The sequence below is a fragment of the Salmo salar genome, chromosome 20 (assembly GCF_965601325.2).
Source record: "Salmo salar chromosome 20, fSalSal1, whole genome shotgun sequence".
NCBI lineage: Eukaryota > Metazoa > Chordata > Actinopteri > Salmoniformes > Salmonidae > Salmo > Salmo salar.
Window position 1 is genome coordinate 67,970,162 of NC_138310.1, and position 13,603 is coordinate 67,983,764.

At 42.8% G+C, this 13,603-nt stretch overlaps 1 protein-coding gene across 4 annotated transcripts in view; it reads right to left on the reverse strand.

Moving 5' to 3' along the window:
* Positions 1 to 775: 775 nt before the first annotated feature.
* Positions 776 to 13,603, reverse strand: part of LOC106581099 (kin of IRRE-like protein 3) — a 331,788-nt gene continuing 318,960 nt past the window's right edge. The window contains exons 10-16 of one of the 4 annotated variants that reach the window (XM_045703858.2): positions 12,888 to 12,988; positions 11,850 to 12,048; positions 10,215 to 10,322; positions 9,822 to 9,905; positions 9,426 to 9,535; positions 8,662 to 8,748; positions 776 to 2,677 (exon numbers count right to left, since the gene is read on the reverse strand). In XM_045703858.2, coding sequence (XP_045559814.1) covers positions 2,201 to 2,677; positions 8,662 to 8,748; positions 9,426 to 9,535; positions 9,822 to 9,905; positions 10,215 to 10,322; positions 11,850 to 12,048; positions 12,888 to 12,988 — 1,166 coding nt within the window. In that variant the 3' untranslated portion in view covers positions 776 to 2,200. Of the gene's footprint in view, positions 2,678 to 8,661; positions 8,749 to 9,419; positions 9,536 to 9,821; positions 9,906 to 10,214; positions 10,323 to 11,849; positions 12,049 to 12,887; positions 12,989 to 13,603 lie in introns of all 4 variants that reach the window. The other 3 variants (XM_014162828.3, XM_014162832.3, XM_045703859.2) reach the window with 3 other exon arrangements.

Below are 13,603 nucleotides of genomic sequence, written 5' to 3' on the forward strand. Positions count from 1 at the left end.
AGTCACGCAGAGGAAGACTAATGCAAAATGATGAGATACAAGAGGACTGTTTTAGATGTTAAAAACAGGAAATGACATCACCATTGCAACTCGGTGTCCACTGTATTGCAGTAAAACTGGAACGTTGTTTTTCTGGCATTAGGCAACATTTTACCCTTCTCTAATGCTTTATCTAATACCGATCAAACTGATGTTAGATAGCAGAGTCTGTCTGTCCAGACCTAGAAGCCACCCACAGGCAAACATCTTTTATAGGCTTTTGAAGACTAACTGATGATGTAACATTTGACGTATTTGCGAGGGTATATTGCAGACTTGTAATATAATGTAACTAACTGACACTCCAAGAACGGCGCTTGAGAATTAATGTACATCTGCCGCACCCACTTAAGACCTCCACAATGGAGGACTCGTAAGTCTTGTATTGTATGGTAGCTCAGGCCTGACTGTATGGTATGTGGTGATATGTAGCGTGGTGGCAAAATGATGTACTGTATATTTTAGTCATTATCACCAACACCACCACATTGATTATCACATTCAATAGAATGTGCTGTACTGGTTTAACATTACCGTGGTTGGTCTTGTCTAGTGTAGTACTACTTGTCCTGTATGTGACATGTCCTGTGTTTCATGTGACTGTGTTGCCCTCCACAGCAGGCTAGATAGCAGAGAGGAGGCATTGTGGATCTACCATACAAGTGCTTTTGTCTTTATCAGTGATGGGGTTTGTTTCTGTGTTTCCCTAATCTCTCAAATAAAATGACAACAATGATAATGGTGAAAAAAGTGAAATTCCATATCTGGCATGTACATACACTCACTTAAAACAGTCAGTGTTTATACAGTAGTCTCACAGCAGCCAAATTAACAAAATACCAGAAATCATAACAACAATTTACATCACATATTCCTATCCATTTCCTTCGATGAGCAGCTAGATCACAGTAGGTATACAGTTTGGATTGACTGAGCTCCAGTATTAACATGGTATTGGGAAAGCCACATGATGAAAGCTCTGATACACAATGTTTACATTTGGTTCCGCAGGCAGCATCCTATCATGTGGACATGGCTGATGATATAAAGCAGTTAGTATGAGAGACTTCACATTACATGGGTAGGACAGACATTATAGTCAGGCAGCTATGCTCTCCTCCATTTGAGCTGGCATGGTGCCGACAGGTTGACTGAGAAAAACCCACCCCCTTCTTTAAATAGAACACACCCCGTTCTGCTTCTGAATGTAAAAGTTTGTCTCCTGAAATGTCTCTCGGCATTTCAAATAGTCCCACTCAAGGCAAGAAGAAAAAATGGGAACAAACTACTCACATTTCCCAGTCCGAGTCCTCAAAACAAATTAAATCAAGCATCTGAGTAAAAATAAAGAATGCTGAATAAAAGATGCGTAATGTACACTGATATTATTCCTTTATCTCAGAGTGACAAACTGTGAAACGACAACTCAGGCTTTCTGAGTTCTGAGGGCCGGGAGCCCGGGGAAAAGACTGCCTTTGGTTAATTGTTTGGCAAGTCTGGACACATTTTAAGAGTTCTACACAAGGGATGAAGTTGGATCAGCCAAACTTAACATAGAGCGTGTGTGAGGGGAGGCTGGGGGGAAAGGGTATACGAGAGAGGAGAAGCTTTGACATTTAACACACATTCACAGTTGTGCTTAGAACTATAAGAGAGCAGCAGAATATTGGCTTACACATACCAAGTGATGGGTGACTTTTGCCACCCATAAGAGAGTGGTTGCGCTTTGAGTTAAAGACAAACTTGCTAGCCCCCAGCCACAGCGTTTGGTTATTTTTCTCCCTTATATGGGATCCTATTTCTACTGTCTATCAGTGCAACAACCACCTCCACACTTGAGTTGTGTCCATGTGGCACAGCTACTGTTTGTTTATGGTTTATGGGCCTTTATTTACTAAGTGAAGAACTGGGCAACAGGAGGTGGTTTCTGATGAGCTTAGGATGGGATGTGGGGGGAAATGCCAGGTATTTTAAACACTGGTTGGAACACAGAGAATTCTGAACAAGTCCAATGTGAGTTAAAGCCACCTATTTCAAGGCTTCTCACAAACACATCATGTGCTTTGAAACGTAGGTCCCTTTTCAGGAAGATGTATGTTTCCCATAGTTCCAATCCACGGCTGGATACCCCAGGACAGGCAGGCCCTCTCTGGTGGTCAGGTCAGACGTGGGTCTGCATGCGCTTCTGGAGGGGCCGTGTGAGGTCTGAGTTCTGGGAGGAGGACTGGGAGTAGTGGGATGAGGAGGAGGCGGAGGCGGAGGCCTTGCTGTCCTTGTCGAACTGCACGTAGCCGTCCTGCTTGCTGTAGCTGCTCACACTGCTGTCGCACTGCGTGTCGATGAAGGAGCTGGAGTCGCTGAGTGATCCTCTCTGGAACTCCCTCTCGCACAGCTCGATGGAGCTGCTGCCCATGCCCAGCACGAAGCGCTGGCTGTAGTCGTACAGGCGGTTTGGCCCGGCACCTAGGGTGGAGTAGATGTTGGTGAAGGACATGCCCGTGGGTACCCGCTGCTTGCCCCCGGTGGTGGCAGCGGTGGGATTCCGTATCTCTGTAGTCTGGTTACCTTGAAGGGTGATGGTGGGGGTGGAGTGGTGCTCCTTGAAGGTGTTGACACTGTAGTATCCATTGGTGGGGTCCTTTAGGAGGCAATATGGGAGAGGAGAGAATATAAGAGGAGAAGAGGAGAGGAGGAGAGGAGATGAGAAAGTTAAAGTAGTTTAATTAGTTTTATCATTGTCAATTTTGAAAAATTACCCCACTGGGTATGCCTTGTTGGCAAAGCAGAATAGACGACAAGAAAATATTTTTCTAAGTGAGGCAGAAGTCTGAAAAGCAGTACATCTCTGGAGGGAAACAGACTAAAGTAAGTCATCCCATCGTTTATATGTATTTATTCTTCTCAAAGCTTAAACAGTGTCAAGGTCAAACTGGCTTTAATTACCATTCAAATTGGCATATAAATAAGGAAACAGGCTGCTGCTGCATGTGTCAGGTCTGAACCGGGAAAAATAGTAGCTAAAGCTCAATATTATGATTTAGTCTTCTTTTGCATAAACCTCTACAATCATGTTACTTGCTAATTAACAGGCCTTGGTGATTCACAGTTTGGCAGCCAACAAGTCCTCCCATAGTTCACTAATACCCCAGTTTAATTGGGCCCAAAACGGTTTGTGAAAACAAAGTCTTGAATTTGATGTATGCAAAATAAATGACTTGTGTGAAGCCATGGCTGCCGTGCCAAGGTTGCTATTGTCACACAGCTCCTGGCTCTTGCCTCGATGATGCTGTTGCTAAGAAGCAGCCGTGACAAGGCTATGAGAATGAACGTGAATGTCAAACCCAACGAGCACAATGCCGCCATGGTTGCAGTGCCGAGGTTGCTGTTGTCACACAGCTCCTGGCTCTTGCCTCAACGATGCTGTTGCTAAGAAGCAGCCGTGACAAGGCTGTGAGAATGAACGTGAATGTCAAACCCAACGAGAACAATGCTGGATCCCAGAGGAGCCATGCTAATCATGGCGAAATGGCACAGCTATGACAACCTGAGAGAATCCTCATTATGAGTGTCATTATCAGACTTTGTGTCCCCTTATCTGGTGTCTGGTTCTTGGTGATCTCCTCCCATACACACACTCATCAGTGTGGATCAAAAGAGCCAGGTCCAATGGGAACAGGTATGCAGACAGAACACCAGATGAATACTCTTGTGTACTGGGTGAACAATCATCTGTACAATGGCATAAACAAACAGGACCACAATTTTGTTTTCAGCTCTTGATTCGTTTTAGCGTTTTGTGGGGTGAGTCTGAATTGGACATCACCCATAGTGAGTTGTTTGTTCCACAGTCTAATGATATTATCTGTGTGTCTCGTTTGAAGGAGGTTCTTATTTCAATATTTATTTCTTCAGAAGGATTATGCCATATCTCCCACACTGTAGATGTGCTAAACTCTGCATGCCGAGTGAGGTAATGATGAAGTGAACAGCACAGTGCTAGTCTAATTGAGGAATTTACATATCTGAGAACCAGGGGGCCTCTTGTTAAAAGACCCCATACTGACTCTTTGCCTGTCTGTTTTAACTATAGCTTCCACAACTGCCTTATATTCCACTCCAAGTGAGTGTTTATGTTGAAATAACAAGAACTGGTGTCATGCGTGAGACGGGTCTGGAACAAAAGCAGTGCAGGGACTGTCTTTCTATTCATAGGCTTACTGCTCATTATCAACATAGAAAGGTACAGGATAGCCACCTTTATATTATACAGAGGGAACGTTTAATACTTGTTGCTTGTACAGTAGGTCCAGACAGGTATAGTGTGCTGGATTTTGTGAGTCTGTTATAGTGCTATTAACATACAGTAATATATCTGTTGTCAGAGTGTTGGCAAATTAGAAGCTTCTCCTTTGCGAGGCACAGACTCACCAAGTCCTCCAAACTGTATCTAAAGTAGCAGTAATGGGGCTTCTCTGGCTTAACAAGTATTGTTGATTGAGCATACTGCAATTCTAGCACTTCATTTTTGTCACATTATGAGCTCTTTCATTATTTTGAAAATATGAGGAAGGCAATTAACGCGTTGAATTATAAATTATTGGTTTTGGTTGAATACAATGGCTCTGGAAATTTCTTTTCACTTTTAAGTGATTTGATTGCAGAAATGGTGAACTCTCATTACGAAAGTTTAACACTGATTCTGCTTTGCCGAAGTGTGACTAATGAATATTACAATGCATCATACGATATGGTGAAGAAAAACGTTCTGAATTTATTTTTCCAAACCATCCATCAGTGATTAAAAATGTCATTTTACAATACACATACATACAGTTGAAGTCAGAAGTTTACATACACCTTAGCCAAATACATTTAAACTCAGTTTTTCTCAATTCCTGACATTTAATCCTAGTAAAAATTCCTTGACTTAAGTCAGTTAGTCACTTTATTTTAAGAATATGAAATGTCAGAATAATAGTAGAGAGAATGATTTATTTCAGCTTTTTTTTATTTTATCGCATTGCCAGTGGGTCAGAAGTTTACATACACTCAACTAGTATTTGGTAGCATTGCCTTTAACTTGTTTAACTGGGTCAAACGTTTCGGGTAGCTGGGTGAATAAGTTGGGTGAATATTGACCCATTCCTCCTGACAGAGCTGAAGTAACTGAGTCCGGTTTGTAGGTTTGCTCATACACACTTTTTCAGTTCTGCCCACAAATGTTCTATAGGATTGTCAGGGCTTTGTGATGGCCACTCCAATACCTTGACTTTGTTGTTCTTAAGCCATTTTGTCACAACTTTGGAAGAATGCTTGGGGTCACTGTCCATTTGGAAGACACGTTTGCGACCAAGCTTTAACTTCCTGACTGATGTCTTGAGATGTTGCTTCAATATATCCAAAAAGTTTTCTTTCCTCATGATGACATCTATTTTGTGAAGTGCACCAGTCCCTCCTACAGCAAAGCAAATCAAATCAAATTTAATTTGTCACATACACATGGTTAGCATATGTTAATGTGAGTGTAGCGAAATGCTTGTGCTTCTATTTCCGACCATGCAGTAATATCTAACACGTAATCTAACAATTTCACAACAACTACCTTATACACACAAGTGTAAAGGAATGAATAAGAATACGTACATACAAATATATGGTTGAGCGATGGCCGAACGGCGTAGGCAAGATGCAGTAAATGGTATAGAGTACAGTATATACATATGAGATGAGTAATGTAGGGTATGTAAACATTATATAAAGTGGCAATGTTTAACGTGACTAGTGATACATTTATTACATCCAATTTTTTATTATTAAAGTGGCTAGAGATTTGAGTCAGTATGTTGGCAGCAGCCACTCAATGTTAGTGATGGCTGTTTTTCAGTCTGATGTCCTTGAGATAGAAGCTGTTTTTCAGTCTCTCGGTCCCAGCTTTGATGCACCTGTACTGACCTCACCTTCTGGATGATAGCGTGGTGAACAGGCAAAGGCTCAGGTGGTTGTTGTCCTTGATGACCTTTTTGGCCTTCCTGTGACATCGAGTGGTGTAGGTGTCCTGGAGGGCAGGTAGTTTGCCCCCGGTGATGTGTTGTGCAGACCTCACAACCCTCTGGAGAGCCTTACGGTTGTGGGCGGAGCAGTTGCCGTACCAGGCAGTGATACAGCCCGACAGGATGCTCTCAATTGTGCATCTGTAAAAGTTTGTGAGTGTTTTTGGTGACAAGCCAAATTACTTCAGCCTCCAGAGGTTGAAGAGGCGCTGCTGCGCCTTCTTCACCATGCTGTCTGTGTGGGTGGACCATTTCAGTTTGTCCATGATGTGTACGCCGAGGAACTTAAAACTTTCCACCTTCTCCACTACTGTCCCGTCGATGTGGATGGGGGGCTGCTCCCTCTGCTGTTTCCTGAAGTCCACGATCATCTCCTTTGTTTTGTTGACATTGAGTGTGAGGTTATTTTCCTGACACCACACCCCGAGGGCCCTCACCTCCTAAATGTAGGCCGTCTCATTGTTGTTGGTAATCAAGCCTACCACTGTAGTGTCGTCTGCAAACTTGATGATTGAGTTGGAGGTGTGCATGGCCACGCAGTCATGGGTGAACAGGGAGTACAGGAGAGAGCTGAGAATGCACCCTTGTGGGGCCCCAGTGTTGAGGATCAGTGGAGTGGAGATGTTGTTTCCTACCCTCACCACCTGGGGGCAGCCCATCAGGAAGTCCAGGACCCAGTTGCACAGGGCGGGGTCGAGACGCAGGGTCTCGAGCTTAATGACGAGTTTGGAGGGTACTATGGTGTTAAATCCTGAGCTATAGTCGATGAACGGCATTCTTACATAGGTATTCCTCTTGTCCAGATGGGTTAGGGCAGTGTGCAGTGTGATTGTGATTGCGTCGTCTGTGGAACTATTGGGGCGGTAAGCAAATTGGAGTGGGTCTAGGGTGTCAGGTAGGGTGGAGGTGATATGGTCCTTGACTAGTCTCTCAAAGCACTTCATGATGACGGAAGTGAGTGCTACGGGGAGATAGTCATTTAGCTCAGTTACCTTAGCTTTCTTGGGAACAGGAACAATGGTGGCCCTCTTGAAGCATGTGGGAACAGCAGACAGGGATAAGGATTGATTGAATATGTCCGTAAACACACCAGCCAGCTGGTCTGCGCATGCTCTGAGGACGCGGCTAGGGATGCCGTCTGGGCCGGCAGCCTTGCGAGGGTTAACACGTTTAAATGTTTTACTCACATTGGCTGCAGTGAAGGAGAGGACACAGGTTTTGGTAGCGGGCCGTGTCGGTGGCACTGTATTGTGCTCAAAGCGAGCAAAGAAGTTGTTTAGTTTGTCTGGGAGCAAGCACCCCCACAAGCTGATGCTGCCACCTCCGTGCTTCACCTTTGGGATGGTGTTTTTTGGCTTGCAAGCCTCCCCCTTTTTCCTCCAAACATAACAATGATCATTATGGCCAAACAGTTATATTTTTGTTTCATCAGATCAGAGGACATTGCACCAAAAAGTATGATCTTTGTCCCCATGTGCAGTTGCAAACCGTAGTCTGGCTTTTTTTATGGAGGTTTTGGAGCAGTGGCTTCTTCCTTGCTGGGTGGCCTTTCAGGTTATGTCGATATAAGACTCATTTTACTGTGGATATAGACACTTTTGTACCTGTTTACTCCAGCATCTTCACAGGGACATTTGCTGTTGTTCTAGGATTGATTTGCACTTTTTGCACCAAAGTACGTTCATCTCTAGGAGACAGAACGCGTCACCTTCCTGAGTGGTATGATGGCTGTGTGGTCCCAGTGTGTTCATACTTGTGTACTATTGTTTGTACAGATGAACGTGGTACCCTCAGGCATTTGGAAATTGATCCCAAGGATGAACCAGACTTGTGGAGGTCTACAATTATTTTTCTGAGGTCTTGGCTGATTTCTTTTGATTTTCCCATGATGTCAAGCAGAGAGGCACTGAGTTTGAAGGTAGGCCTTGAAATACATCCACAGGTACACCTCCAATTGACTCAAATTATGTAAATTAGCCTATCATAATTTTCTGGAAATTTCCAAGCTGTTTAAAGGCACAGTCAACTTAGTTTATGTAAAATACTGACCCACAATGAATAGTAAGTGAAATTATCCGTCTGTAAACAATTGTTGGAAACATGACTTGTGTCATGCACAAAGTAGATGTCCTATAACCGACTTGCCAAAACTATAGTTTGTTAACAAGAAATGTGTGGAGTGTTTGAAAAATGAGTTTTAATGACTCCAACCTAAGTGTATGCAAACTTTCGACTTCAACTTAGCTTTATGCTTGCTGTATGGTTTTCATTCGAAGTTATTGGTAACTGGTAGTGCCAGTGTTCTCTGCATTCTAAAACATGTCTCCTTCACTTTGAACCTCTAGGGCCATACACATCCTGATTCCTAATACACCACCTTGGATGACCCCTTAATTCATTAAATTAAACTTTAATTAGATACATTTGACCCCTGGTCTTATTTAGCCAATGTGGAAGGAAATGGTCCTGTTGAAGATCAACCTCTTGCCTGCCTCCTCCTGTCTTTCTCCTTCTCCTTCTCCACCTCTATCTCCTTCCGTCCTCTCTCCATCATCCGTGTTCCTGGACCTACCTTGATATGCTGGTACTCTTTCTCATCCTCTTGCAGGACCTCTAGCTGCTTCAGCACTGACTCCTGCTGGAACTCCCCGCGTTCTACCTGCACATAGACAAGGAACGTTTAGAAATATGACGTTATCAAAACAGTCAGCATGCAGGGATATCACTTTCGAAAATTTCTGTAATAATTTTCAGACACATTTCAACTTCACTCGGGCGAATAACTATAAATAATGTATCCATGAATCTCATTAGAGAAATGCAGATATGTAAGGTATCACATGCAGACACATGAACTCCCATGAAGTGTTAATAATATAATCTAACGCCCCTTGCTGAAACCATAGCCCTGGCTCTTGGGCCTTTTCAAAGCGAAGAACTTATGTAGTCCCAAAAAATGAGGCAGGGTTTTTTAATAGACAGACATAGGGCACAATTAAAACTGCCTGTGCCTCCTAGAAGAGTTTCACCATCTCCATAGCTATGCCTTACTGTGGCCTTTTCCCTCACAGGGAGAAATAACGTGGGCCAGTTCTCTAGATATAGGCCAACACAGTGCATTGATCACAGTGAATATACAGTACATCTACACACCTCAGTGCTGTTCCATTATTCAGCAGGTTGCTTTTGTGCCCTAGTGAAGTGCTATTAATGCTATCCCAGAGATAATTAGCATTCATTATCTGTGAGTTTAAAGAGGGCTGGAGGGGATATGGTTTTCTGTTGTTTTTACGTTGGGTACAGAAGTGGAAATGGTGGTAGGACACTCACACTCACCATCAGTTGCTTCATGGCGGTGTGCTCCTCATTTTCCCGGGCCGCGTTGTGGTCTTTGTGTACAATCTCCACTCGAATGTCGTTCTTGGCTGACACCACCCCTTTCAGATCTGATTGAAACAATAGTAAGTTACAGCTCAAGATGCTGAGACACACAATATTCACAGAGACATTGCACTTCCCCCAATAGCTTCAATACACTGGACTTCAAATCCTCTTGGCATGGCTTTTGAAAGTAGTGTCCCTTTCCCAACAGTACAGAGCAAGAGATTACGTTTCTTTTGTTTTGTTGTCAAGATAAGATTATTTTCTACGTACATAAGCACATCTCACACTGGCCTTGCGGTGGCTCATTTAGAACAATGCGGTTCATACTATCATATAACAAAGTCTTACTTTCTGTCTTAATTTTGCTTGAAAGTTCTCTCTGGTGAGCACAGATGGAGACGGGTAGTGAGGGCATTACCAGGTGCGCTTCCTCTGTGGTATACAACAACAACATGCTGAATGCTAGTAAAAGGTCCCACACAGGGACTCACGCACGCAGCAGCACAGTTTTGGAAAAGCGCAATGGCTGACTGTTTCTAACCTGAGGCACTGTTAGGGATGGAGTTTTGAATTTGAACGTTAGACAGGATGGAAGTAGCTGTAGCTAGCAATAAATAGTCAGGTAAGTTATACTGCTCAATTATGAGACATGAGCCCTCACACCCTGTCTATCTCTTGCTGAGGACCATGCCTCATTTTGCTTTGGCATGCAGCGGGTTGCACAGGTACGGGGATACGTACTTCTCTGAGAGCGGGTACAACAGAAAGCTCCGATGGTCCCTATGAGGACGATGAAAGCCACCAAGGCCCCAACTGCCACCCCGATGATGACCGCCACCGGGAGAGACTCTGTGGACATCAAAATATTCCCTTCTACAATAACACATTGCAAATACAACCAGTACACTACACACATATAAAGTATGCATTGATAGAAACATATAAAACAAGGACCAAAGTTCAAACAATTACAGTGTAAAATAATAAAGACATTACTTAGTTTTACAAATACACACATCTCAAGAACATATTAATAATAAATATTTTCCCAAATGTTTTGATGGCCAACATAAGAAATATCTATATAAGGTTGATAGAAAACATGATTTGTATTTTAACATATTTCTTATTACAGTGCTGATTCCTTCCATTCACATTTAATTCATACTCACAAAAGTGGCTGACAGTTTTTTCATTGAGTGGATAAATAGCAACAGGGCTGTGAGTTGAGTCAGCCTAATCCTTAAAGGAATAATTTGAGATTTTGGCAATAAAGCCCTTAATCTACTTCCCCAGAGTCAGATGAATCTTCATGTCTCTCCGTGGTTTGAAGGAAGAAGCGAAATTACTAACTAGCGTTAGCGCAATGACTGGAAATCTATGGGAACAGCTAGTATGCTCCTGTAGATTTCAGTCATTGTGCTAACGCTACAGTAGTTAGCATTGGCTCGCGAAACTACCTCAAACTTCCTTCATACTGGACAGAGACATACAAATGGTATCTATGAATTCATCAGACTCTGGAGAAGTAGCTAAAGGACTTTATTGTCAACATCTCAAAGTATCCCTTTAAAGTATCTATGCGTGGCCTGATTCCACTGTTATAATGAAGACTTAGACATCCACCTACATGAATTACCTCCCCACACTTTAAACAAACGCAACACAATAGATAGCCTTTTCCCCAGCATTTACGTCTATTTAATTTCTTAATTAATCAATGTCCCTTTCATATAAGCCAGCAATACAGTATAATTTATGGGGAGTGAATAAAAACAAAACTTCCCCATTGAAAAGACAGAGCAACACATCCAGCTATGAAACCCAGCCAATCAAATACACACTTTTAATAATAAAGCATTGGTATAAAAAAAGCCATAGTGGAATATTTGTGTTGTCATGTGGTATGACTACTGATGTGGTATGACTACTGATGTGCTATGACTATGAATCTGCACTTAAGTTGAACCATATCTTAACTAGCTAATTAATTAGCTACAAATTACTCACACTGTGACTGAATATACAAAATGAGTGCAGTAACTACAAATGCAGTGGCTGTTTATTTCATACTGTATCTGTCCGATTTCAACAGTCTGGGTCATGCGATTGTCCTAAAGTAAAATATTGTGAAGAATTGATAAATCAGACACCACAAAAATGTCACTCAAACGAGATAGGGAATGTCAGCACCTAAACACTGTATGATGCATTGGGGTAAATTGTGGTTTGTGGCTGATAATGACAATGGTTGGTTCAAATCCACTGACACACACACTCTCTAGTTGACACACAGATTCTCTACACTACACTAGAACCACGGCCACCACAGTGTTGAAGTAGAGAAGGTGGAACCTGTTGAACCTTGGCTCCCACCTTGTTCCTTGAGACGGATGATCTCCGTGTCAGACCCAAAGCTGTTCCAGGCTGTGCAGTTGTAGATGGTCTGGAAGTCTGCAGGGACGATGTTACTCATGGTCAGAGTAGAGATGACACCTTCTTCGGTGCTGACTGTCTCCACTGTGTAACGGCCAGATGTCCCTGACTCCAGCACTGTCTCCTTCCATGACCAGGCCTGTAAGGGAATCACAAGGTAAACATGAGGGGGGAGGAGTTCCCCATCTTTCACTGGGTGATCTGGAGCAAGAAGTACTGTTCTAATTGAAAACAATTGATTGCTGACAAATAAGATGAATTGCAAGCACTTTTCTGGTTGTTAAAACATATTCATAAGCATGGAAGCAAAATTACTTTCACATTTATGTTGGATAAATATTCATGCTACCTCTTTAGACCCTCCCATCAAATCAACAGCATATTAATTATGCAGCAAGTTAATGCCAGTTATCAACACACAAAACATTAATTTGTAGATTGCAATTATGCCAAAACACACACACTCACATGTACACACTCACATGTACACACACACACACACACACACACACACACACACACACACACACACACACACACACACACACACACACACACACACACACACACACACACACACACACACACACACACACACACACACACAGTTAATGGAACAAGAGAGGGCTCTGAGAGAGTAGGCTGTTTATCTAAGGGCAATAAATCTTAATGGGATCTGTGCTAACAGAGCATCAGCATGCATTACATTAGAAATTAAGGGTGTAAGCTTGCCATGCTTCATGCCCTCCCATTCATACAAAATCAAGCAGTTAGAATACTATTATATTCATTAAACTGATATCTTTCTCAGTTGTATTGCATGTTTTCTTAGATGGTTTAATGAAATGCTGATAATGCAGCAGGAGCCCTGTCAGGGCACCATGGCTGTAATGCGACCCATATACCATGCAATGCTGTGGCTAGTAGAGATAAGTAAAATAGATAGATATTGAAGGAAGTGGTGTTGGTGTTACTCACAATGCGGTCTGGAGGTGGAGTGCTCCGGATGAAGCACTTGATCTCGCCCTTCTCCCCATGAAGAGCCTGATGTGTTTGGGTACTAGAGATGGTTGGTGGGCCTGTAGAGAGGTCACAGAGGAGAACATATCAACACTGTACCATGAAGGCCAATCACAAACCCACATATTACCACAATCCACTACTGCCAGATTCCTGTGGGTTCAGGTTCATGCCATGTAACACTGGTTCAATCAGGTTGTGCTGCATTCAATTAAGCGGTAGACTGCATTCTTTCACATAGTAAATCCTACTTCCAATTTCCAACTGACTCGGAATGCCGGCGCTGAGGTTTGCATTGTGGTTTGATGTGAACATCTCATCCAACCTCCACAATATCACCAAGGGCATGTGTGGGCCCAAAAAGTTATGGTGCTCTTGATTTCTCCCACTATGATAAAGGTCATGGTGGTGAGTGGAGAGGCATTTCTATGGGCATAATCATGATGGGAGAAATGTCATTGTGGAGAGATAACACTCCTCCCTGTGTCTCTGCACATTCAATGTAGCTCGCCAGAGCCTTGCACTTTGACCCACAGAGATTCCATCCATCCACCTCCTAACAAGACAACAGAGGAAGCAGTCTATCAGATTAAATGGCCAGTAAAAACATTGAAAAACTTTTTTTTTGTGATTTAAGATGTATAAGTATAGAGTAGTGGGGAAACAACTTGATT